Source organism: Diuraphis noxia, unplaced genomic scaffold (genome assembly GCF_037042655.1).
Source record: "Diuraphis noxia isolate RWA-SAM2 unplaced genomic scaffold, SU_Dnox_SAM2 contig0002, whole genome shotgun sequence".
Classification (NCBI taxonomy): Eukaryota; Metazoa; Arthropoda; class Insecta; order Hemiptera; family Aphididae; genus Diuraphis; species Diuraphis noxia.
The window spans coordinates 74,216,266-74,240,284 of record NW_028301712.1 but is presented as its reverse complement, the minus strand read 5'-3'; the positions used below and the strand labels follow the sequence as shown (position 1 = coordinate 74,240,284).

General features: G+C 26.0%; 1 protein-coding gene across 2 annotated transcripts; it reads left to right on the top strand.

Moving 5' to 3' along the window:
• The first annotated feature begins 5,622 nt into the window (after positions 1 to 5,622).
• Positions 5,623 to 22,598, top strand: LOC107162355 (fatty acid synthase-like). Of its 2 annotated transcripts, none has more exons than XM_089219045.1 (34): positions 5,623 to 5,749; positions 9,849 to 10,008; positions 10,610 to 10,933; positions 11,003 to 11,203; positions 11,403 to 11,641; positions 12,102 to 12,335; positions 12,453 to 12,656; positions 12,759 to 12,893; positions 13,002 to 13,232; positions 13,298 to 13,487; positions 13,551 to 13,780; positions 13,845 to 14,149; positions 14,377 to 14,524; positions 14,665 to 14,775; positions 14,854 to 14,962; positions 15,038 to 15,472; positions 15,563 to 15,723; positions 16,113 to 16,277; positions 16,353 to 16,586; positions 16,643 to 16,836; positions 16,925 to 17,125; positions 17,189 to 17,258; positions 17,320 to 17,493; positions 17,567 to 17,746; positions 17,807 to 18,005; positions 18,088 to 18,280; positions 18,346 to 18,488; positions 18,568 to 18,676; positions 18,763 to 18,901; positions 18,976 to 19,258; positions 20,230 to 20,516; positions 20,588 to 20,818; positions 21,986 to 22,210; positions 22,294 to 22,598. In XM_089219045.1, the coding sequence occupies exons 2-34, from the start codon at positions 9,870 to 9,872 to the stop codon at positions 22,483 to 22,485; spliced, it is 6,615 nt and encodes a 2,204-aa protein (XP_089075171.1). In that variant the 5' UTR covers positions 5,623 to 5,749; positions 9,849 to 9,869; the 3' UTR covers positions 22,486 to 22,598. The 2 variants fall into 2 exon arrangements, with proteins under 2 accessions (XP_089075171.1, XP_089075172.1); XM_089219046.1 differs by having other exon boundaries at positions 5,678 to 5,749; positions 9,853 to 10,008.
• The last annotated feature ends 1,421 nt before the right edge of the window (positions 22,599 to 24,019 follow it).

The following is a 24,019-nucleotide window of genomic DNA, read 5'->3' as shown; positions in this document are numbered from 1 at the left end:
TTAGTTCAATTTAATATATATATATATATATTTATATTTTTTTAAATGTTTTTATAGGAGTGTGTTTTAAAAAAAAAAATTTTTATTTTTTATTTTCTACTTTTTAGTTGAAAGTAAAATTTTTATTAAACGTTTAAAAAATATTCATGAAACAAATTTCTTATATTTAATAAAACGAATCAAACTACTGATGATTATGATTTATTAATAAATAAATAAGTTTATGTGGTCGTGAAATGACGAATACCAGCTCTCATGCGATGCCCTGACAACGTTTGCGAGTGCCATTGCACAGCATTGAACACCAGCATAATATGCAGAAGTGAAAATGCTAGACGTTGATTAATTCCACGACGCCTTCAAAACTCGTGATACGTTATTAATGGCAACATAAAGATTCTCTGCTGGTTGGTTGTTGCTAAACTCTGCTGGTTGTTGATCGCTGGCCTCTGATGGTTGTTGCGTTATACGAACCAAGCCTGTTGATCAAGATCGATGTTGCGGTCGATAATTACGTCTTGATAGAGTGGATTGTTGTCCAAGAACCATTGCAATGCAGCGTAAACTTTTGGAGGAGATACCGAAAACTGACGAGTGATGTTTAAGTTTTCAAGGTTCTCCGTTATTACCACTAATACCGAATCAGCCAGAGCTCTCGGCAGCATTTGAGGCAACTTCTGGGTGACCTCAAAATATAGATCCTGTTCAAACAGGATAGCTTGACGCTTGAACTCGTACTGTCCAAATCTGCCATCGAACTTGACGATTTTTACGAAAGGAATTATACGTGAAATTAAACGCTGTTCCGCTTGCGTCAGATCTTCGATTACTAGTGGAATCGGTTCATAATTTAGTAATTGTTAGGTTAACCCACCTTGACCCAGAGAAACCCTTCGTGCCTTTACTTCCTCGGAGACGACCTTTGCACATCCGTCATCGCCTACCTGGTGGTCCGTGTCACAAAATGACAACGGATTATTGTATTGTCATCCAATACCAAAGTCTATACCAATTTTCAGAATTTTTCATCGTTAAAAAGTGCCTCAAATCGAGGGCGTAAGATTTGATTACAGACAAACAGACGTGAAAGAGACCTTAAGAAAAGTGTGTAAAAACCGAAAATCTTATAAATTTGTAACTACAAAATAGTTCACAATTTTTGCTACTTGAGCGATTTTTACCAAATTTTTTTGCTTTAAATTGCTTAAAAAAATAACCATGCATATGTATCATTGTTATTTCTTAACTTAATATAACATCTTGTGAGGAGCAACATTTATGACCTTTCTATTAAACTGTATCAAAGTTTTTGACCCAACAAAAATATTTTATTAACATTTATGGAAAAAAACTAAAAACGATTAAAATTATCATTGTTTGTGATTCAAATTTCGTGATTTTGACGAATTTTTTTCAAAATTTAAGCTTCAGACGCTCATAAAAACTGTTTGTGAATTTATCATATATCTTATACTTATCCGTAATCGCATGAACTTTTTCAATAATGCATGATATAATATAAAATCATAAATTTATGATTATTCCGTTTTTGTTATTGTTGATGGATTTAGTAAAATCAGTAGAAGTGTTAAATAGTAAAATTTAAAATATAAAATGATCATACAATCCCATAGTTCTTGTACACACGTGCGTTATAGGTATAGGTATGCGTGGCCGCTGAAACTAAGTAGTAGGTATATGTACCGTATATTAATATATTATATTAAGCCATAAAACATTTATACAATTTGTACTCAACCTTTTTTTTTTTTAATTTTTATTATTAAAAACTTATGAGGAACCTTTTACCTATTAACTACATCTAATATTTCAATCGAACAAAAATTTTTCATCTACAATAATAAAAAAATTTAAAAAAACAAATAACTCAAAAAGAGTCAAAATATTTTGAAAATTAAATGTTGTATATACAATACAACATTATGATATATAAAATATCTGGGGAAAATTTAAAGTATCTACAGTAAAGTATATGGTATTGTAACATTGTATTTATGTGTTAAATAATTATTTACAGATTATTTTTAGTTGCATCGTTTGCGTTGAGTTTGTAATTTACACTTATGCCTATAGGTTATTATATTTTATTTGAGAACACATGGTTTCTAGAACGAAATTTTGTTCATAACCTTGTTTTGACCATAAATAATTGTTATACAGTTGTAATTCTTTGCATTCTTATAAAATAGTTATAAAATATTTATAAAATAATTTGGAATTCAACAATTGTAGAAATGATTGTACAAATAATGCTTTTTTTGTGTGTCAAGATATGTCCAAATTTTGTTCTATGTAGGTATAAAGAATAGTACCTAAAAAAATTCTTCGATTTTCAACTTGGGAGTGGTTTCTGATAGGGAATATACTTTTTAGTAAATTTTTTAAAATACTTAGGGAAAAACGGGAACTTTTACGCGGAAATATAATTAAGTTAAGTCAAAATAAGAAAATAATTGTTTTAATGGTATAATTAAAAAACAAACAATCACAGATACTTTTATTTTTTGCCAAATATTTATATTATTTTTTTCTGTACGAGATAAATTGATATTGTATATTTATAGGTTATGTAGGAGCCAAAAACAATTTAATCAATTTTGTGAAAATTTCAAAACTTTCTTGAAAGTATCAGAAAATGTAAAGAGTAGGTAGCTTAAACCACGTTTAGTTTTGTATCAATAAGAGCTATCTAACTTTCCTAAAAATAACCAAACTTTATAACCTCATATAATTTCATATGTTTTCCTAGATATTACCCTACTTTAATTACACATACCTACCAAGAATAATTTTATTGTAATATTGTAAAATGTATTGTAAATTGTACCTGTATATATAAGTAATATTTTAAAATATGTAAGCTAATAACCTTAGTTGTTGAGGCTTTAAAGTAATAAAAAAAAAAAAAAAAAAAATAAGAGCTATATTCAAATATTCAATCCACCACAGGTGAATTGTCAATTTTGAGTCAAATTAGTTCACAAAGCACCGCTGCAAATTTGAACGTGGACTAAAGTATACTAAACCAATAGATTAACTTATAGAATGTTGTACTACAATTTTTCATTATTCCACGGTCGAAGTCGGGTTACACCACTAGAAATAAATGTTGGATCATTCGAAGTCAATGGGCTGAAATATTAAAATTTTTCAATACCGGTTACCGGTTTTCGGGTTTTTTAGAATTGGTGGTACTTGATTACTGGTTACCAAAATGATCTCCAAAAATGTGGTTACCGGTTATTTGTTTGGAAGCAGTTTTAATTCTTCAAGATTACCGGTAACCATTTTGAAAGTGGTTTTTAATTTAATTTTTTTTGTTAATAGTCGATTTTATTTTATTTAACATAACAAACCATTTTTGAAACCATTTAAGAATGTTTTTGTGACTAGGTAAGAAAAAGCATAAAACAAAATAAATTATCACATAATTACATAAGTAGTACCATTGAGTAGTACTTATAATTTATAGGTTTTTTTCTTTAAGATATATAAAAATATAAAATTAATTTTTACAGTTTGATAAACATGAAAAAAATTAAAACACAAAACATTTTATCATAATCAAAATTCAAACCTAATACTTGATAAACTCAAAACAATAAACAGAACAAAGTAGTCTGTATAGTATATACTATGTAATGTAGTGACTGTATACTTATAAAATTACTAAAATTATATTTAAAAGTTAAAATATATATTAAATTTCCATTTCCATCTTATTTGCTCTTATGATCATGATTTCGTTGAGCAAATCAGATGATAATGATGATCTTAGGTCACTACATATAAATTTTAGCCTAGAAAATGTACGTTCTACAGTTACCTATAACAGTTCAATAATAAATAATAAATATTAAATATTATTTAATTATACATCTAAATGCCAACTAATAATTACTTAGTACCTACTTTTACATGGTAACATTAAAATGGTTTTAAATCCAGATATTTGTCTTATATTTTCTAGTAAGATATAAAATTGAAATTAAAAGTTACTAACCAATGGTGTATCAATTGGCTTTATTCAATAATATTGTGTTATTTACGATTTATTTTTTATTTACTTTTTTGAACAATAAGCACAAATATGATAAGTGAAAAATATAAGAGACACTTTCTAGTTTCTATTAATTTATAAATGACTATTACATTTTAAATATTACCTATTACGCAATGATTATTTTTGTTTTAGTATTTACTGTTTTTACATTTTTATATTTACTTGATAGTTATAATTTAAAAAAAAATTAAATTAAAAATTATTTTAACGTTAATTGATTTTGAGATTTACGGTTTTGATTAATTAACCGGTTCTAAAAATAAACGGTTACCGTTACCCTCTTTATCGAATTACGCGATTACCGCCTTACCGGTAATTAATAACTTCTCTAAATTGAAACACGAGAACCGGGAAGCGGATCCCAGTCCAAAAAGTAGTCATGGTAATCGGTTACCGGTTTCAAGCCCTGAAACAAACTAAAGAGTAAATAGTCACAATTTCACAATTTTTTTACAAGCATTCAAAGTTTGAGTTTTGACAACATACGTAAAAATCACAAAAATTCGCAAATTATTTTAAGCTAGAAATTCATAAAACATTTTCTTTTTAAATCTAAGATTTGAAAATTTTTAATATTCTATAATATATTCTAGACAGATAAACCTTTCCGCTCAGAATCGTTTTTCGTATACAATGATATAATATTATTGAATTCAAATTTAATTACACCCATTACAGTAACCCAATTGTAACCTAATATACAGCAGAGCGATATCCACTTTTCCGCTTTTTCTACAAATATATTTTAATATTTATTAAAAATACAAATCTTGAACCGGGCAATCTCAGGTGGGACAGATAGTATAATATACATTCATTGAAACTTCCATAAAGAGAAGTTACATGAGGAACAAAAAAAATTGTAATATAGAATAATTCTTTAAATATAAATAATGTAATTTACGTATAATTTACAATGACGGACATGGTTCTCAAGAATAATTCGTAAAATTGAAAATGTCATTCACATACCTACCTAAAATATTCATCACCTACCTGTTTGTGAAATTGTTCACTCTTTATATACTCGTCTGATGAATTTTTATACATTGGTAGGTGCCTGAATATTAATAATGTACGTTGTAATGACTAAAATTAGTAATTTTTTAAGTTAGTTAGGTAATTTTATAATATAATAGGAAGGGGGTTATTTACTTCTTTATAAATATTAAAAACCATTCAAGTATTGTTATACATAAATAAGTTAATTAATCGTTTATTGACGAAAAAAAACCGTTTACTTTTTCAGTAGTTAGTACTCATCAATATGTATATAGGTATAGTAGTGTGATTCAAATTAAAAATAAATTCTTATGAATGTAATACTTTATGATAATGAATGTTTACACTTTATGTATACTATAAATAAACAGTGATGGGAATTATCATGTTATTATAATATTGTAATTTATTTTTTTAGTTACCTAGTCACTAACCCATTACTTTTTCACGCAGTAGGTTAGGTTAGGTTTCTTAGAAAGTGTATGATTAAATATATATTTAAATTTTGACCTTTATACGTTTTTTGATGTTAGAGAGTTTTAAATAAATTTATTTCATGTTTAATATATGAATACAGTTGAGTTGTGGGGAATTCTGCGTTCAGTACAATTTTCTGAATGTGTCAGACATTAGTTAACGGTTTCGAAACAAATTCAAAAGCAGGTAACGTTATAATTCATACCTAACTAAATTTTAAAAAATATAAATAATATTTATTTAAACAAAACACTTAATAATACTACACTTATTTCTATTCAAATTACATAGTCTATTCATATCTAGATAGTGAATTTTTATTATTTTAAAATAAAACAAACTATATAATAAATCTTTATTAACAATATTGTACAGTCAAATAACTTGGCAAGGGTGGTTTATGAGAGACTTAGTGTGAAGGTTAAGTTTAGACATTTATCGGTTGGTAATTTTGATTGAATTTTTTTGGAAATCCTCATTCTAAAATTTCGATGATTGTTTTTTTATATTTTTTTTATAAATTACTTATTTATTTTATTTAAAAAATTTTTTCACGTAGGTATGATAAGTGATTTAAGTTATCTTTTAAAATCAGTAAGATTCAATCCAAGTCCTTTAAAAACAAACTACCATCGTTCCTATAAGTTGATAGTTTAACATATTATACCTACTCTTAAAATAGAAATATCTTTTCTATAAATATAGATTAATTTAGAATAATTTTAAAAATAAAACGTGTAGTACGTAAGTATCTAATTTTAAAAATATCGTAATGTATTAAACTTTTTGAACAACTTAGTAAAACTCTTTTCCTCACGAAATTAATATTCTTTTATAAGTAAACAATGAGTATTTATTATATATTTATATGATCATTTAATTTAGCATTTAATAATTAAGAAAGTATTTTACCATTATGATTGTGTGATTTTCAAAAAATTTTATTAATTAGAAAGTATGCACCGGTATACCACATATGGCCTACACGTATGAGTATCTACATTTTGTGTCGATAAGTTGTGCATATAGGTACTAGCCACTAGGACAACTAGGTATTTTCGTAACAAAAAAGTTAAACTGAAATGGACGCAAGTTATCTAAATTCTAAAACATATAATATAAATTATTGACATAAATAATAGTTGTGAATTAAATGTTGATATATTTGTGTTTAATGTTTATATATTATGTTACGGACGTAATTAATTATTAATTAATTTTATAGTATAACATGTTTTTACAACTTTTTATTCATACATAATATGATCATAATAATTTATTTAAAATTTTTTTTCAGTTATTATCAAAAAAAAAAAACCATATTAAAAGTTTTTAATTTTAACCTGTTTACAAAAATATTAAATATGTATACGCAAACTCACAAAAAATAATAAAGTCAGTTCAACTGATTTGTATTAAGTCATTAAGACCACCTGTTGTTTATGATCTATATCTCAAATATTTTTTTATATAATTAAACTTTGAAAATAGAGCATCATACATATTGAATCAAACATTCAAACATCATAAATTGTTTTTTAGTCATTCTTAGCTTAGATTTTAAGTCTTATTTTTTAATTTAACTAACATATTTTCAAAAATATTGTGCCGGTACGTAATAGCATTGTTTTGATTGTGATATAAAAGTATAAAACTTTTTTATTTTAATTTATTACATGCCATCTGGACGATTTAGACATAAGACATCAAGGAACCTACAGTGAAACTTAAAAGGCATATTATTAAGTTAAGTGCAGACAAATAAAGATCATTCTAATTAGTAATTAAATAACTACAAACTAGTACGCAATAATATTAGTAATAACTAAAAATGCTAAATTGCAAATCCGTATTATATCACTGATCTTTATATCATAATATAACAAAAGTATTGCATTTTCATATTTTTTATTTCAATTTTCAGTGAATACGATTTCTATGGTAATTATTTACTAATTATTGAAAATTTAACAATAATAAAATAATACAGTTCACGATTCAGGGGCATCATTTGAAGTGTTGCAGGGTATACTTTTTTACCGTGTTATCGAAAACCAGGGAGGGGACTGCTGTTAGCATTGCTTCCCCCCTATTAGCATTTCTTCCCGCCTTGCAAGGTATACTTATGCATACCTACCTAAAATGTATCAATATTGCATTTTGGCTAGACTATAATTTATCTGTGCTGGGAAAAAATGATCTTTTTTTAAAAATTATTTATCTTGAGTATCGATAACTATGGTCATGTGAATTATTATTAATATATTAAAAATATTTAGTCTATATTAAATATTTTATGCGTAAATGAGGATTTTAAGATTTGTTATGGGTAGAATAGTGTTTATAAATATTTAAATTTAAATTAGGTAAAATAATTTAAGTATATTAACTTTGTACTTATTTTTAGGTTTATAATATCCTCAACGGATTACAACATTAGATTATTAGATTTAAAATATAAACATCTTACAACAAAATGTTTCTGTAATAACTGCAGTAGGTACCTTAGTACAATATATTGGCTTTATTGAAAATCGTTTTGGCTTGCCTAGATGTTACTTGTTCAAAAAGTTGAAATAACGAACCTGTCACGGTGACTATTAAAATATATTTTAATAAATAAACATTTTAGTTTTAGACCAACTTTAAGTACAAGAGTCTTTTGTCATTTTAGACAAGTGTGTTTATAAATATAAATTATTATTATTATTGATGGGTTTTTATCTATGGAATCGATTAATCTTTATGAATATATACGATTATTATTTATATTACTATCCTGGCATATAGTTACATTAAAACGCATTCATTTCACAAGGAAAACACCAGAATATAATTATAACAAACAAGTTATATGGAATTACACAGTTTATTGAAATCATAAGGAAAAATATTAGCTAAGCGTTTCATATAATACCATCAAATGAAAGGAAACAATGAAATAATTATTTAATTAACAAATATAATATGAGCGAAGCCTTTGTTTACAAAATTACAATTCATTAGTAAATAATTTTGAAATATAGAAAACAATTAATAGGTACTAAAAGATTACAATAAAATAAAATTAACTATGAAATAAATTAACCTTTGCATTTTACAATAGCACCCAATGGAAACTATTATAAATATATAATGACTTAAATGCAAATACGTTGAATGGGTTAAAAAGAAGAAATGATTTAATTGTGGCCTTATGTTTCCGTTGCATTTATTATATCATATTATGCATATTATACATACTATGAATACAAATTTTCAATGATTCCATCCTGGAACAACATGATAATAATTTATAATAACATAGGTATAGAATTCGATTTAATTTCAAACTTTTATCTTGTTATGTAAATTCCAATTAGTACAATAAAAATGAAAAATATGCTTCAATTGTTTTTTCCTAAATTCTAGTACACATCACAGTGCCAGTTGTTATGAATTAAAGCATTACAAAATATACGTTAGAATCACAACTATTCACTCAAATATTTAAAACTTAATTTTATTTTTTCTTAATGTTATAATTAATTTTTAAATGTATTTATATAGAATTCAAATAAGTACTATAGAATATAATCACCTACACAGCGTAATTTTACTCACAGTGACTATTCAATAATTATATGTAAAATGTAAAAATAAATTTAATCAGAAAATATTAATATCTAAAAGTTTTCTAATTTCATTTTATTATAAGGGTATCAATTATATACTATTTTATACTAAAGTATTAAATATTAGTATATTACTTCTCTACTAAATATATAGGTGAATTAGTTTGGATTCAAAAGTGATTCAACGGGGTAATTTTTCAAACTATGAAGCTATAAAAACATTCAATACATAATCGTGGTTCATCTCCAGAAAATAATGATTCATAGCAATTTTAATACTATTTGGCAAAATTTACTATCAAACGAAACTCAAGGAAATTCTAAAATTCTGATTAAAAATCTAAAAGTATTATTCATAATATTATTGTCACTAATGGGTATCTGCTCTCAAACTTAGCCATGTATATTTTATTTAGATATTATATTTTTTGTATGTACAAATGTTTTAGGAAACATTTTTCTGGTCGTTTTGTCCTGGTAGAAGATTTTAATTTGGTACGGATATTTTCAACGATGTCAATTGAGTTACTATATTATAGTTATTAGTGTTTGAAATTTAATGAAATTTGTTATATTATAATGACTCATTATTATTTATTTATTTTAATACTGCTATAAATTGTCTATGATTTTCTATTAATAATAAACTATTTGTAAATATTTATTGTAAGGAAGTGAATAATTAAAAAACTATGGCTATGCAAAAAGAAGAAGTTGTAATATCGGGTATTGGAGGAGTATTTCCTGAATGCGACACGATGGAAGAATTAAAAGACTTACTATTTAACAAAACCAATGGAATAACAATCGATTCAAGAAGATGGAAACCAAGTACGTAATAATTTTCCAATTTTTTCTATAGTAACCGCATTAGTTACAAAACAAAAGTGACACAACTAATATTGTCGATCTATGGACAACAAAAACTTAATTTCAGCCCTGCATATATTATGCTAAGTTTCAGATTTAATTCAATATTTTAATTTTTAAGCAAGTAAAGAGAATTTTTATTTTATAATATTTCACAAACCCATACTTTTCATAAAAATTAAAATATTGACGAAATGCCAACATAGTTAATGTTCTTAACTAAATGTTTGATACTAGATGGTAAATTCACTCTAATATCAAAATTGACTTTTAGCACTATTTTTTAAGTAAGCAAAAAATATTCAGTCACGATTTGCAATACAAATTAAAAGGTTTTAGCAAACATTGGTTAATAGCATTAATAATAATACAACAAAAATTACAATATCTATCGATCATATTTAAAAACGTATTTAACATATAAAAAAAAACGTAAATATTTATTAAAAATTTGATTTATATTTTCTTTTTTAAACCTTAAGCAACTGATTATTAAAAGTTCTAGTTGTGAGTTCTGAATTGTGTCAATATTGTTTTATTAGTGCTATGATATGTTGAATAGATGAACTTGGTGCTATTGCTGGAACCGGAAAGCTGAAAAATGTTGACAAATTTGATGCAACATTTTTCAGTGCTCATCCTAAACTAGCCGAAGCAATGGACGCAATGACAAGAATCTACATAGAACGTTCAATTGAAGCGATTTTCGATGCAGGTTTGAGTCCAGCAGATTTACATGGGACAAATACAGCAGTATTTTCGGGTTCAGCTATCAGTGAAACAGAAATGTTTACATTGGACTCATCTAAAACTGCTGCTTTTTCAATGTTAGGACGGAGTAGAACAATGCAAGCAAATCGCGTTTCATACATTCTTAATTTAACAGGTACCTATATTAGTAGTTAATCATACTAAAAGTAATAGTGTAATTGATATACAAATAACTTTAACATAGGCCCCAGTTTCACAATGGACGGAGGATGGATTTGTGGATCAAATGCTTTAGAAAAAGCCAAAGCAATGATTGAAAATGGTTTCATATCATCTGCAATTGTTGGTGTTACTAATTTGGCTCTTAGACCAGAAATACAGTTCCAATTCCAAGGATTGAATAGATTGAATCAAAGTTTTCAAACAAAATCATTCAGTGCTGATGGTATATATTTTTTAGCAAAAAATGAATAAAGCAAACTATGTAATACTAACTATAATTATACAAACACATATATTATCTATCAATAAAAACAAATATATGACATATCAATGCGTACACAAACAGCACAACCCCCCTTATTTATATTTTGTTTGAATTTAATTTGATAAATATTTTTTTTTAATACACATTTTAATTTTAGCTGATGGCTATAACAGATCAGAAGCTTGTATAGTCATGTATCTTCAAAAAGCATCTGAAGCAAAACGTTCCTATGGAACGTTATTGAGTGTAAGATCAGTACAGTTTGGAGACCACGAAGGTCATATAACTGAGCACAATGGAAATAACTTTAAGTCATTACTTTTGGATTCTTATAAACAGGCTAATATAGATCCAGCTTCTGTAGAATACATTGAAGCTTACGGATCAGGAATAAAGGTGACATTTACCTGTGTTTGTCCAACACACTATATTATGGTTAAATTATTAAAATGTATATAAAATACGTTAATAATTTTTTTCAATTTATCATTGCTAAAGAATTAAAATGTATCGTCATATATTATTAATATCAGGATAAAAAAAAATGTACTTACGAATAAACTACTAAGTGGAATTAATGATACTTCATGATTAAAAATTGAACTTATTACTCTATTTTGATGAATTATTGTTTAATAAATATATTTAAAACTATTATTTTATAATATACTAAACCAATTGATTATAAGTATTGCAAAATCTCATGAATATATATAATTCGTTAATACATTTTAAGTTCTAGATACTAATTATAAGCCTTAGAAACTTAAATCATGAAGTTCATTTTTCACGACTCCGATATTAACAATAAATAGATGAAAATATGTACAAATAATATGTTGGGTTAACTTAATAGAGCGAAGATGCTATGGAACTAAATATTATGGAAGAAGTGTTTTGTACTGAAAAGAGGAAGACACCTTTAAAAGTGGGTTCTATTAAGAGCAACATAGGCCATTGTGAAGTTTCTGGTCACTTTATTTCAATTGTGAAAGCCATCATTATATTGGAAAGCGGTTATATACCACCCAATATAAATTACTCGGAACCAAATAAAAGTGTATCAGCATTAAAAAATGGAAAAATTCAAGTAATATTTTATAACTGTTAGGTTGTTTACAATTTTAATAAACATTTTATGAGAAATTAATGTTGATTAAAATAATTATTGTACCATAATCCGTATGAACATAACTTTATCATGCAGGTAGTTACTGAAAAAACTCCTTTCAAAAGTGACGTAATCGGAGTCAGTTCTTTCGGATTTTTAAATTCATTTAGTCATATTATTCTAAAAAGAAATAATAAAGTAAAACAGATATTCAAACACATAGGTAGTAATGATTATATACCAAGACTTATATTATCTTCTGGACGAAATGAAGAAAATGTTAGAGCAACTGTAAAAAAGGTAAAAAGATATTGAAATTAAATTATACAGTTTAAGCTATTCATTATCATTAAATGCAACTACATACTTAAGCTATATATATTCACTGTCATACTTTATTAGATCAAATATCACGGAAATGATCTGGAATATTTAGCTTTAACCAATGACGTGTTTAGTAGAAATATCAACGCTCATTTCTTCAGAAGTTTTTCTATTTTCCCCAATATAGACGAATCACGAATAGATGAAGTTTGGGTAAATCATATTTATTAAATATTATTATTGTGATTTAATTATATAATATTCAATAAAATAATATGACTATTTTTAAATAAAAATATAACACAAAAATAACATTTATAGAATGTTAATATGAAGAAACGCCAAGTATGGTTTATATTCTCCGGTATGGGATCACAATGGCAAGGAATGGGCACAGATCTTATGAAACTTCCAATTTTTGCTGATGCTATAAACAAATGCGATATTATACTAAAACCACGAGGTATTGATATCAAGAATATTTTAACCAGTCAAGATCCGAAACTTTTTGACAACATTCTCAATTCATTTGTTGGAATTGCTGCGGTTCAGGTTTGGGTGGAACTAATCATGAATGTATTTGGAAGAAAAGTATAAATTATTATTAAATTATTTAGATTGGACTTATAGAAGTGTTGAGAGCATTAGACATTACACCCGATGGGATCATAGGCCACTCGGTCGGGGAATTAGGATGTGCCTACGCAGATGGTTGTTTTACGGCTGAAGAAATGATATTGGCTGCTTACGCCCGAGGTCGAGCTTCACTAGAAACGGACTTTATTCCTGGAATGATGGCCGCCATCGGTAATTTTTACAATAAACCACTATAGTTTTTTAACTTTATTGTTGTTTTAACTTTTCGTTTAGGACTTGGATATGGCCAAATTAAAGATAAACTTCCTCATGACATTGACGTTGCTTGTCGTAATAGTGCAACTAGCTGCACAATATCCGGTCCAGTTGAAAGCATCAATGAATTCGTATCACAATTAAAATCCGAAGGCGTCTTCGCAAAATCCGTCAATGTAGCTGGCATAGCATTTCATAGTAGATATATACAATCCACTGGCCCTACACTTCTTAAATATTTAAAAGATGTTTGTTGAAAATTAGATTAAATTATTTTCATTTCAACAATGTTTGTATAACTTTTTTTTATAGGTGATCAAAGTACCAAAAAAAAGGTCTTCTAAATGGGTAAGTAGTTCGTTGCCAGAATCTGAATGGGAGTCTGACCTCGCAACATATTCTTCTCCAGAATATCACACAAACAATCTATTGAGTAGTGTGTTATTCGAAGACGTTTTAAAACACATACCTATTGACGCTATCGTAATTGAAATTGCTCCGCATGGTCTCCTCCAAGCAATTTTAAAAGGAGCATTACCAGAAACAGTGACCCATATATCTCTAACAAAGAGGATGTTTGGAGATTCAATTCGATTTCTACTTACTGCAATAGGAAAGTAAGTCAATTTTGGTTTTCTTTAAGTTTTTTGTTTTTAATTGCTTACACAGTAAATAAAAATATAATATAATATACTATAAAGACATATTATATATCTTTGTCAAATTAATTATATTTTATTAAATATAATATTGTTATCTGGGACACCATGTTACTAGATACGCAGCTATGACGCTCTGTATAATATTATATAGTATTATTTTACTAGTATATCGTTTATTTTAGAATGTATACTAATGGAGTTAATCCGAAAATCAACAATATTTATCCAGAAGTTACATTTCCTGTTAGTCGAGGTACTCCTTGTATTCAAAGTTTACCTTTTTGGAACCATAATGAACAATGGACACCTGTTGTAACTACCAATTCACAAGTAATATTACACATTCTATTTTAATGTTTACATATCCGAATAGGTAATATTATTATTTTGTTTTATTTATATTATGATATTATTATTAGTTTTGTTTTTATTTTTAAATATTAATCTCATATATTTTACTTAATTATTAGATGCATGGATTCTTTGGGGAAAAAACAACATCAATACTTATTAATGATAGTATTCATCTAATCGAGTACCAAATCCACGGTGTTCATATTATACCATTTGCTTATATTCTAGTAAGTATATTGATACCATACGTATTTTTTATATTCGTTTAAACTTATTTTCTTATAATTAAATGATGATTTATTTAGATACAAATTTGGGAAATGTTTGTTGAAATTAATTCTAAAACGTTTTCTGAAGAGTGTGTTCAGTTTGATAATCTATGTTTTAAAAATAATATCAAAGTTTATCCAAATAGTAAATATTGATCCCAGCTAAAATACTGAATTTCGACATTGTTTATTGTAATAACATGATACTTTAATCTTACAGATGCAGCTGAAGGTAATATAATGATTCAATGGGGATCTGGTAATTTTGAATACAATTTAAATAATGAGATCATTTTTTCTGGTCAAATAAGCTTCTCGAACAATTTACATTTAAACATAGAAACAGCAAAAATAAAAGCTTTAGATATATCATCTGATGAATTCCAAGAATGTATACTAGAAGAAGAAATATATGCAGTCTTCGAAAACAACGGATTCAACCTAGGAGACAATTTCAAAAATATTACCAAATTTAATATTTATAAAGATTATATCCAAGGGAATATTAAATGGAAAAATGATTGGATTTACTTTCTTGATGGATTAATAAAATTTCCTATATTAGAAAATTTAGGTACATGTCCAATAGAAACTCCAATTTCTATTAGACAAATTAGTATTAACCCAATGATGTTCAAAAATAATACCGAAAAAGGTAATATCTATGGCACACATAATAATAAAGCCATTTTATTAACTAAAATGTACTTCCTATCATTATTTTACAATATACTTTTGTTTTAAGATGTATGTGTAAATTACAACACAACAACTAAAGAAATAACATGTGATGGAATAAAAATAACAGGTGTAAAAAATGGACATTTAGCACTGTCAACAATTAATTCAGCAGTAGTCAATTTACAAGAAGAGATATTTATTCAATTCAACTACTCACGATGCAAAGTAATATTTTATTTAACTACCTTTTAAAATGTATACATAAATAAAGATTTTTTACTATACATATATAACTGTTAACCACATACTATAATATTAACTATCATATAATATATAAATTGAATTATTAGACAATTTTAAAGCTATTCGTGGGTTCAATTAACTACAAATATATTCATACTCAACATATAATATGCAAGTTTTACAGATACATCTTTAAGTATAATATTATATTCTAAAAACAATAATTGACAAATAGAATGGGAAAGTACTCTAAAATAAAAAATAAAAATATAATATACAACATTAATATTATACATAAAATATAAAACGATTATAAAATATAACTGTTATAGATTATTGTAATACATAACAACATTTGTTTTTACTTTTAGAATATTAACGAATTCATCAACAACTCTATTGATATAATAACAGATAATTTCGATAAAACCTCTGAAAAACTAGTTTTATGTACTCCATACCATTTTGACGATCAGATATCTAAATTATGTACAAAAACAATCAAGCAAATCTTTGAAAATCAACTTTTAATGAATGTAAGTGCATTTATTTCAAAGGATAAAATTTAAAAAGTATATATTATTAAAATCATGATAACATCTTACCATTAGAATGAAACGTTAAGCTGGCATGACGTTGAGAATGAACAAGTAAACGATGAATCTAGAAAGTTTATCACGGTGACTAATATTAATTACATACAAGATACGATGAGAGCTTTAGTCAATATAAAGTATAGTTACATAATAGTATGTTCAACAAAAAAACTGCGAGACATCAAAGATTGGAAAATAATCACACAACAGCAATTTGACAATGACGTTAATTTAGGATTGTTTAAAAAAGTTAGTATTTTACTTTTTACTTACTGTGCTATTGTTATAATCATTTTTATTTTTAGGTAATGACTATTGAGAAGAATATAATATCAATAAAACCAACAAATGATGATTACGATTTGAGCATTTGGAGAGCATTAGACAAATTTGTTTCATCAAAAAGCATGATCTATATAATTTCAAGATCTGTGCCGTTAGAAGGCATCAACACTCATGTTATAGAAATGTTAAAAAAATATAAATCAAAAAAATTAAGGTAAATATTACACTAGCCAGAACTTAAGTGCAATTAATTACTTAACATAAAAAAAAAACACTTAAAAATATTTATACTTTTTTGTTAGATTCGTATTTATTTTGGATTCCAACGCACCAGATTTTGACTCTCATCAGTCATTCTATACAGATCAACTATCAAAAGATTTAACAGTAAATATTTATAAAAATGGTGGTTGGGGTTCTTATAAAAGATTTGTTCTTCAAGATTTAAAAGGTGATGTTAAAGTCAACAAAAATCCAATGTTTAAAAATGTCTTTATGGATATGTAAGTTAAATTCAAATAAAAATGTCCAATTATATATTCATATACTCTGACACATTATTTCAGAAAAAATAAATTAGCAGTAAAATATCTAGGGCTGAATTTTAAAGATTTAGTTGTTGAAGAAAATACAGAAGTAATTATTTAATTTCAAAAATGATTTCTTAAAAATATAATATTTCTTTAATATAAATTAGAATAAATTTGGACCTCTGGAATACTCAGGGTATATCGATGAAAAAACCACCATGGGAATAACTTCACTCAATGAAATATCTTCTGAAATGATTTATGACCCACTTTTGTCTTGGCCTGTACCATCGACATGGTCACTACAAGATGCAACCACTGTTCCTCTGGCTTACGCCATGGTGATTACACTTTTAATTAATTAACACGACAGATTGACAGACTGAATATAGTAATTTATTTTCGATGTTTCAGAGCTATTATGTGTTAAACATATTGAGTAAACTTCAAAATAATAAATCTGTTTTGGTGACCTCGGGGTTGCATCCAATAGGTCAAGCTGCTATTTCGATATGTTTAAACATGAAATGTGAGACATATGTTATTGTTGACTCGAACCAACAAGCTGATCAACTCTCTTGTACCTTCCCAGAGGTAATAGTTTATGATAAGAGTGATTATAGACATTAATAATAACTACAATTTGAATTACAGCTATCACGGTCAAAGATAATTATAAACAAAAACAACAAGTTTGATGTTCAACTAAAAATGATAACCAAGTCCAAGGGTGTAGATATTATATTGAACTTTTTTAGTGGTGAATCATTTTACGCTGCTACTCGTGCGGTTGCTAAACATGGAAAGCTCTTCAGTTTTTCAAATTCAGACATGAAAAATCAAAAATATATGGGTAATTTTCTAATAGAACATTTCATCTGTTATCTTTATTTCACGAAGAATATAGTTTTAAAAAAAAAATTCTTTATATTAAGGTATTCGAATATTCTTGCAAGACATATCATTTTTTGCTATCAGTTCACACATTTTGTTAAACGAAAGTGTTGAAAATAAACAAATTGTACACCAAGCATTCATGGACGGATTAAATAAAGATGTCATTAAACCTTTGCGTAGTCATGTTTTAACTTCGTCGTTTAGTGGTTGTAACATTTTTGAAACAATGAAGTAAATAACCATCATAAAATCTGAGTTGACTATCTAATATTTTTATTTATTCATATTTAATTTAGATCTAACGTTACATCAGTTATATCTAAAAAAGTTGTATTATTATTAAACGATAATATCAATAATGACGAGAGTTTTAAGTCAAATGATAAAAATGAAAGTTATATGTACGAATGTCATCCTGATAAAATTTACCTAATAGTTGGTAAATAAGTTTCTTCTTGTTATATTCATAAAATGTATTGAATCAATTCATCAAAATGTTTGATAATCTAATATTGCAGGAAATAAAGGAGATTGGGTAGACCTCGCCGAATGGTTGGTGGACCGAGGTGCTCAAAACATTGTAATCTTAGTCGAAAGGTGCTTAATGTCTTCAACTGTTTGTAGAAGGTTCGTAAATACTTATATGGTTGTTATAAATTATTATATATTACCGTCAAATGTGTGATACTTTTTACGGATGTTTTTTAAAACAGATTTGATAGACTCATATCTCGAAACGTATCTGTACAAATTGAATCAGATTTGCATTTAAAATCAAAAGAGGAATCGCTTAATTGGTTAACTTATTTAACAAATTGTAAAGCTTTAGATGCAATTTTTATAGTCAACCAGGTACTTAATTAGTGTGTACACATTATACATTTATAATTAAATTGTTAATGAATGTTTTTAATTTTTTGACATAGATTGATATAAATAAAATTAATAATCTTCGATATGCCTTGGAAAATCATATAAACAAAACATTAACGACTTTGTTTGTATGTATATTATGTAACGGAAGTTCTATTTGTGCTGAGCTCAAATCAATTGGGTTTAATGCTTTGAATATTACCTGGGATGGAACGTCTTTTCCACCGACAAATACATCCAAAATATTGCCTTTGTTGGATATTTTGCTTCAGAAATCATATGCAATAGAGTCTTCTTCATTCGTGTGCTCTGAACCTGGCTCCCTTAAATCCGAATGTAATATAATAATATTATAAATTACAAAAAATGTGGTAGGTTAGACCGGATTAAAGTCGATTAGGCACCGTTATACCAGATATTTTGGCGAGCCCTGTTTTTTTATGGACGTGTATTCAATTTTGTCTTCTAGGGAAAATGAAATTATAAAGAAAGAAGTAATCAAAATAACCATATCATAATAAATTATTCAAACATACACTAATTCACCAAAAATCATTGAAATAATCAATTATATTTTAAGTGTTTTGAACAAATAAAAAATATTGTCATCTCATTCTAGTAGGTCAAAAACAGGTGACAATTAATATTGATTAATATTTAAATATTTTAAAAATATTAATTATGCAGTACATTGACTTAATGTATTACGTATAAAAAGTATTGCAAAAACATATTGTTTGAAACTCCCATTTTCACTAATTTATCAACCTCGTAATATTTTTATCATATTCAATTCATTATGAATTCGGCATTACTCACAAGTAATTTTAATATTTTGATTATATTATTTAAATTCCTTTTGAATATATGTATTAAATAACTTAAAATTCTTTTAAAATCAATTGACCCTATAATCGGCCTCCCTTCCTGACCACTTTTATTAATCCAGACTAGGCGGTAGAAACCAATTTTTTACGAAATAAATATATTTGAATCTTAAAATGAATTTATACTATATACATAAACGTATATTATTAAATTTCTTGATATTTTTATAAGTAGTAATATTAAATAAGCCTCATTTTATTTTAACATGGATATGTATTTAATTTGGTTGTAATTTTTTTTTTCTAACCGATTTTCGCAAAAAAAAAATAATAAGATATTGGTGTTGAAAATTCAATTTATGTACCTAAAGTGAATAAGTTAATTCATATCTAAGTATTAAATTATGCATATGTCATTTTTAATTTATTAATTACTATTATTTGATAAGTTTTATATATATATATATATATATTTACTAGGCTATCAACAAATTAATAATATTATCACAAATATTTTACCTGAATCAAGTGATGAGTTACATTGTCTTAACGATAATATACCAACTCAAGAAACGGAATTTGTTGAAGTTTCAACGAGAAGTCCAAAATTATCACAACTGAAATCTGTTATACCTGTGTTTTTGATTCCGGGATTTAGACCAAAACTCATAAAAACGTTTTATGAACAATTGAGCTACCCAGTTTTTGAAGCTAAATTACCAGGAAATATCGGCTCGATTGATGAAATATCGGTGATCTTAGTAAATGTAAGGAGTATAAACGCATTGACTACATGTCTAAATATAACGAAATTGATTTATATTTAATTCAAACACAGGAACTAAAAAAAATTACAAATCAAAAATATGTATCTTTAATTGGTGAATCTTGGGGTGGAACCGTTGCTCTTAAAATGGCACAAATATTGGAAACGGAAGGAACATTGACAACAGTAACATTGTTAGAAGGTGATCCAGAAATATTGGCTGGATGTGCAAAACATTTTCTCTCTAATAGTAATATAATCACTAAAAAACTTAACTCTGTATATGGTTCATTATCAAATGAGGTAATTAAAAATGTATTTATCATAATATTTATTATGTATATACGTTAAAATAATAAGTCTCAATTGCATACTATGTTACTTCCATTTTCCGTAATATAAATAAATTTAAAAAAAAAAATCATTATATCATGTTCAAACAACGTAATTTTGGTAAATTCATATAAGTCCTATCGTATTAGCTATAACCAATAACTAATTTTATAAACCTACATACTAGGTTAAATTCATTTCTGCAAAATCATTGTATATTTATATACCAATTTCCCTAAACTTATAAATTATTTTTTTATGAATAACTACCTACTACTTGTATTACATTTTCAAGCTTTAACTCTACAAATTTAATATTTGATAAATTTTTAACTACAAATTAACTATAATTTTGTCAAAATGTAGACTTAAAATGGTTATAAAAAATAATCGTACTCATGAATCGTTAATATTTTTAAATAGCTATTATAAAAATTAAAAACCTATTAGGAACCTCTTGTATTAAAGTTTTAAGCATTTTAACCGAATGAATAATTGTTTGTTAAAATTTAAAAAAAAATAAACATTAATTAAAATTAATTTAATACAATTCATGGAAGATGGTTAAACCAAGGTTCCCAAACAGTTTTAACCACACTTTTATTTACTTATTTTTGTTTTTCTCGATTTTTAAAAAAAAATGTACTAAGAATTTTCAATTTAAGCCTTTCAAAAGTACAAACTAGATACAATTCGCTTCCAAAAACCTATATATAAATTTCTACTAGAAAAATTAAAAAATTGAAGTTGTACAAACATTTCCAAATATTCCACATAAACTTCTAAAATTATTAAATTGAAAAAAAAAAAAATATTGTAATTAATTTTCAAGCCCCCTTCTCCACAGATAAATCCTGCTTACACCACTGGCAAGTATAATACACTTGTATAATGTTTGTGTTTAGGTATGTACCTATATAATATATTTTATCTATATAAAATTATTTCTTTCACGTGCATAAAATATACAATATTACATTACGCCATTTTATTTCTTAGATATTAGCGCTACTTATGCAACAATTTTTAATTATTTATTTAACAGATTCATATAGATACGTATGGCATTTTTTTGATGTCTAGTTAACTTGTATTGAAAATTAGTAACATACAATTTTTTTGTGGTTTATTATACAGTTATCTATACATACAATACAAAAATATGATGAAGAATTTCAGTTTTTAAACATCTCTGCTTATCAAAAACAATTTGAAGAAAACACACAAAGAGCTTTAATTACCATTCGCTCTAGGTTACAGGCATTAATAGAGACCAAACCGCTTTCGAATAAAATACAATCGAAAGTTGTTATATTTAGATACGAAAAAACGTCTAAATTCAATAGTACCAATTTAAAAGATGTAAGTTTAACCAAGGAATTTTCCATTTATTTCCTGTTTTTCCGTGTTAAAATTTAAATAATATGTTTTTTCTTATTTTACAGTATTGTGTCAATCCACCATTTGTAAATATAATTTCTGGAATGGATATTAAACACATGATGATAGACGAGAAAATGATTGGAATCATTAATAATAACATTGTTCATTCATATCCAATCGGGGTGGAATTGCCACTGTGCGATAAATACAAAAACTTCTACTATTACATGCAAAAATACTTAAAAAATACTTAGATAAAAATAACAAAGCTATTTTGATTGGTTTTTTGTTCTATTTAAGACTTTAAAAATTAAAATAAATGTCTAATTGTTAATAGAAATTATATTGAGGTTAAAGTATTTTGTAAGTCAATATTAGTTTGATCATTTATTTTTGGTACCTACACATGACAAATTTTTGGTTTGATTCATATTGAACAATGTATCAGAAGTGTGATGATTTGAATTGATGAAGAATAAATAAATAAAAATTATTGTGGATAAAACTACTGAGTATTTTTGAGGAAACTTGAGAAACGATGATGTTTGACCACTGTTTTTTATATAGACCACGTTTTATTATCACGTAACTTTTAATTGCAAAAATTGAAGAAAAAAATTATAAGATTCCATTCAGCCCCGTTACCGTAACTGAAGTTTTGATAAATACTCAGTTATTTTATGCTACCAGTGCAGAAGAAATATACTTGTGATAGCAGCTGATATACTCATTATCATAGAATGTTTAGAGTATACAATATTTTATCACGAAATAATAATACCTTCCCCAAACGTGAAATTATATTGTATTTTTAGTTTTAGATGTTTTAGTTCATAAAAAACTGAATTAATAATATCTACAGTGCTTCTAAAATAGATTTATAGTGCATGCTAAAACTCAACTATCAATACATTTAATTTAATTAATTAGAAAAATTCCAATGTATAGTAGTTTATGGTATTTAGACTTGAAATTGGAAGGATTTGTTTATATTAATTATTCATTTTTTAAATTTTTTTTATCTTAAAATATTAAAAATCGTTTTCATTTGATGATTTATTACTTTCATATTTACTTATTAAATGTATGGAAACATACAAAAAATATGTTTGTGAACTCACACGGTGGCTATTAAAGGAATTTAATAATAAACATATCATAAATAATTAAAATATTCAATTGTTTAACAAAATATATTATATTGTTCGCATGTGAAGCCAGTAGCTTTTTGTGATTTGGTGTTATAAATATTTTCTTCAGTTTATGATTGTAAATTGAATGGGTAAACTATAGTCAAAATTGACCCACAGTTTTTTACTGAATTCAGCACCACTGATTAGACTGATCAGAGAGAAATGAATACATATTATTACATTAAGTGCATAAAAACTAAACCCAAATAATCATATCTGTGAACAGCATTTATTCGGCCGAAGACCACGACGAGAAGGAACAAATTACTCAAATGAATATTAATTTGAAACTATTTTTTGATTCAAATACTTAATATTATACGTAAACTTGTTTGTTACTAATAGTAACATGTATTTTTTACGCAATAAATTATTCATTTTTTTTATTATTTAATATATACCTACAATCCTTTTTATTCAAACTTTTTAAAGCGTTCCCGGTTTGTTTTTGATATTAAAATACTTGCCTAGGTAGCCAATTTTTAATTTACTATTAGAGAAACTTAGGATATCGATAGTAATTAATTTTTAAGCAACCTATATTGATATAGTCTTTCTTAACTGAATATTCGAATGTATAATATCGATATTAATT

Excerpts from the sequence above, each read along its gene's own strand:
- LOC107162355 (XM_089219045.1), top strand. The coding sequence starts at position 9,870 with ATGGCTATGCAAAAAGAAGAAGTTGTAATATCGGGTATTGGAGGAGTA. Across the intron at positions 13,233-13,297 it reads TTGGAATTGCTGCGGTTCAG|ATTGGACTTATAGAAGTGTT; the intron begins GTTTGGGTGGAA and ends TAAATTATTTAG. Across the intron at positions 20,819-21,985 it reads ATGGTTCATTATCAAATGAG|TTATCTATACATACAATACA; the intron begins GTAATTAAAAAT and ends TTTATTATACAG.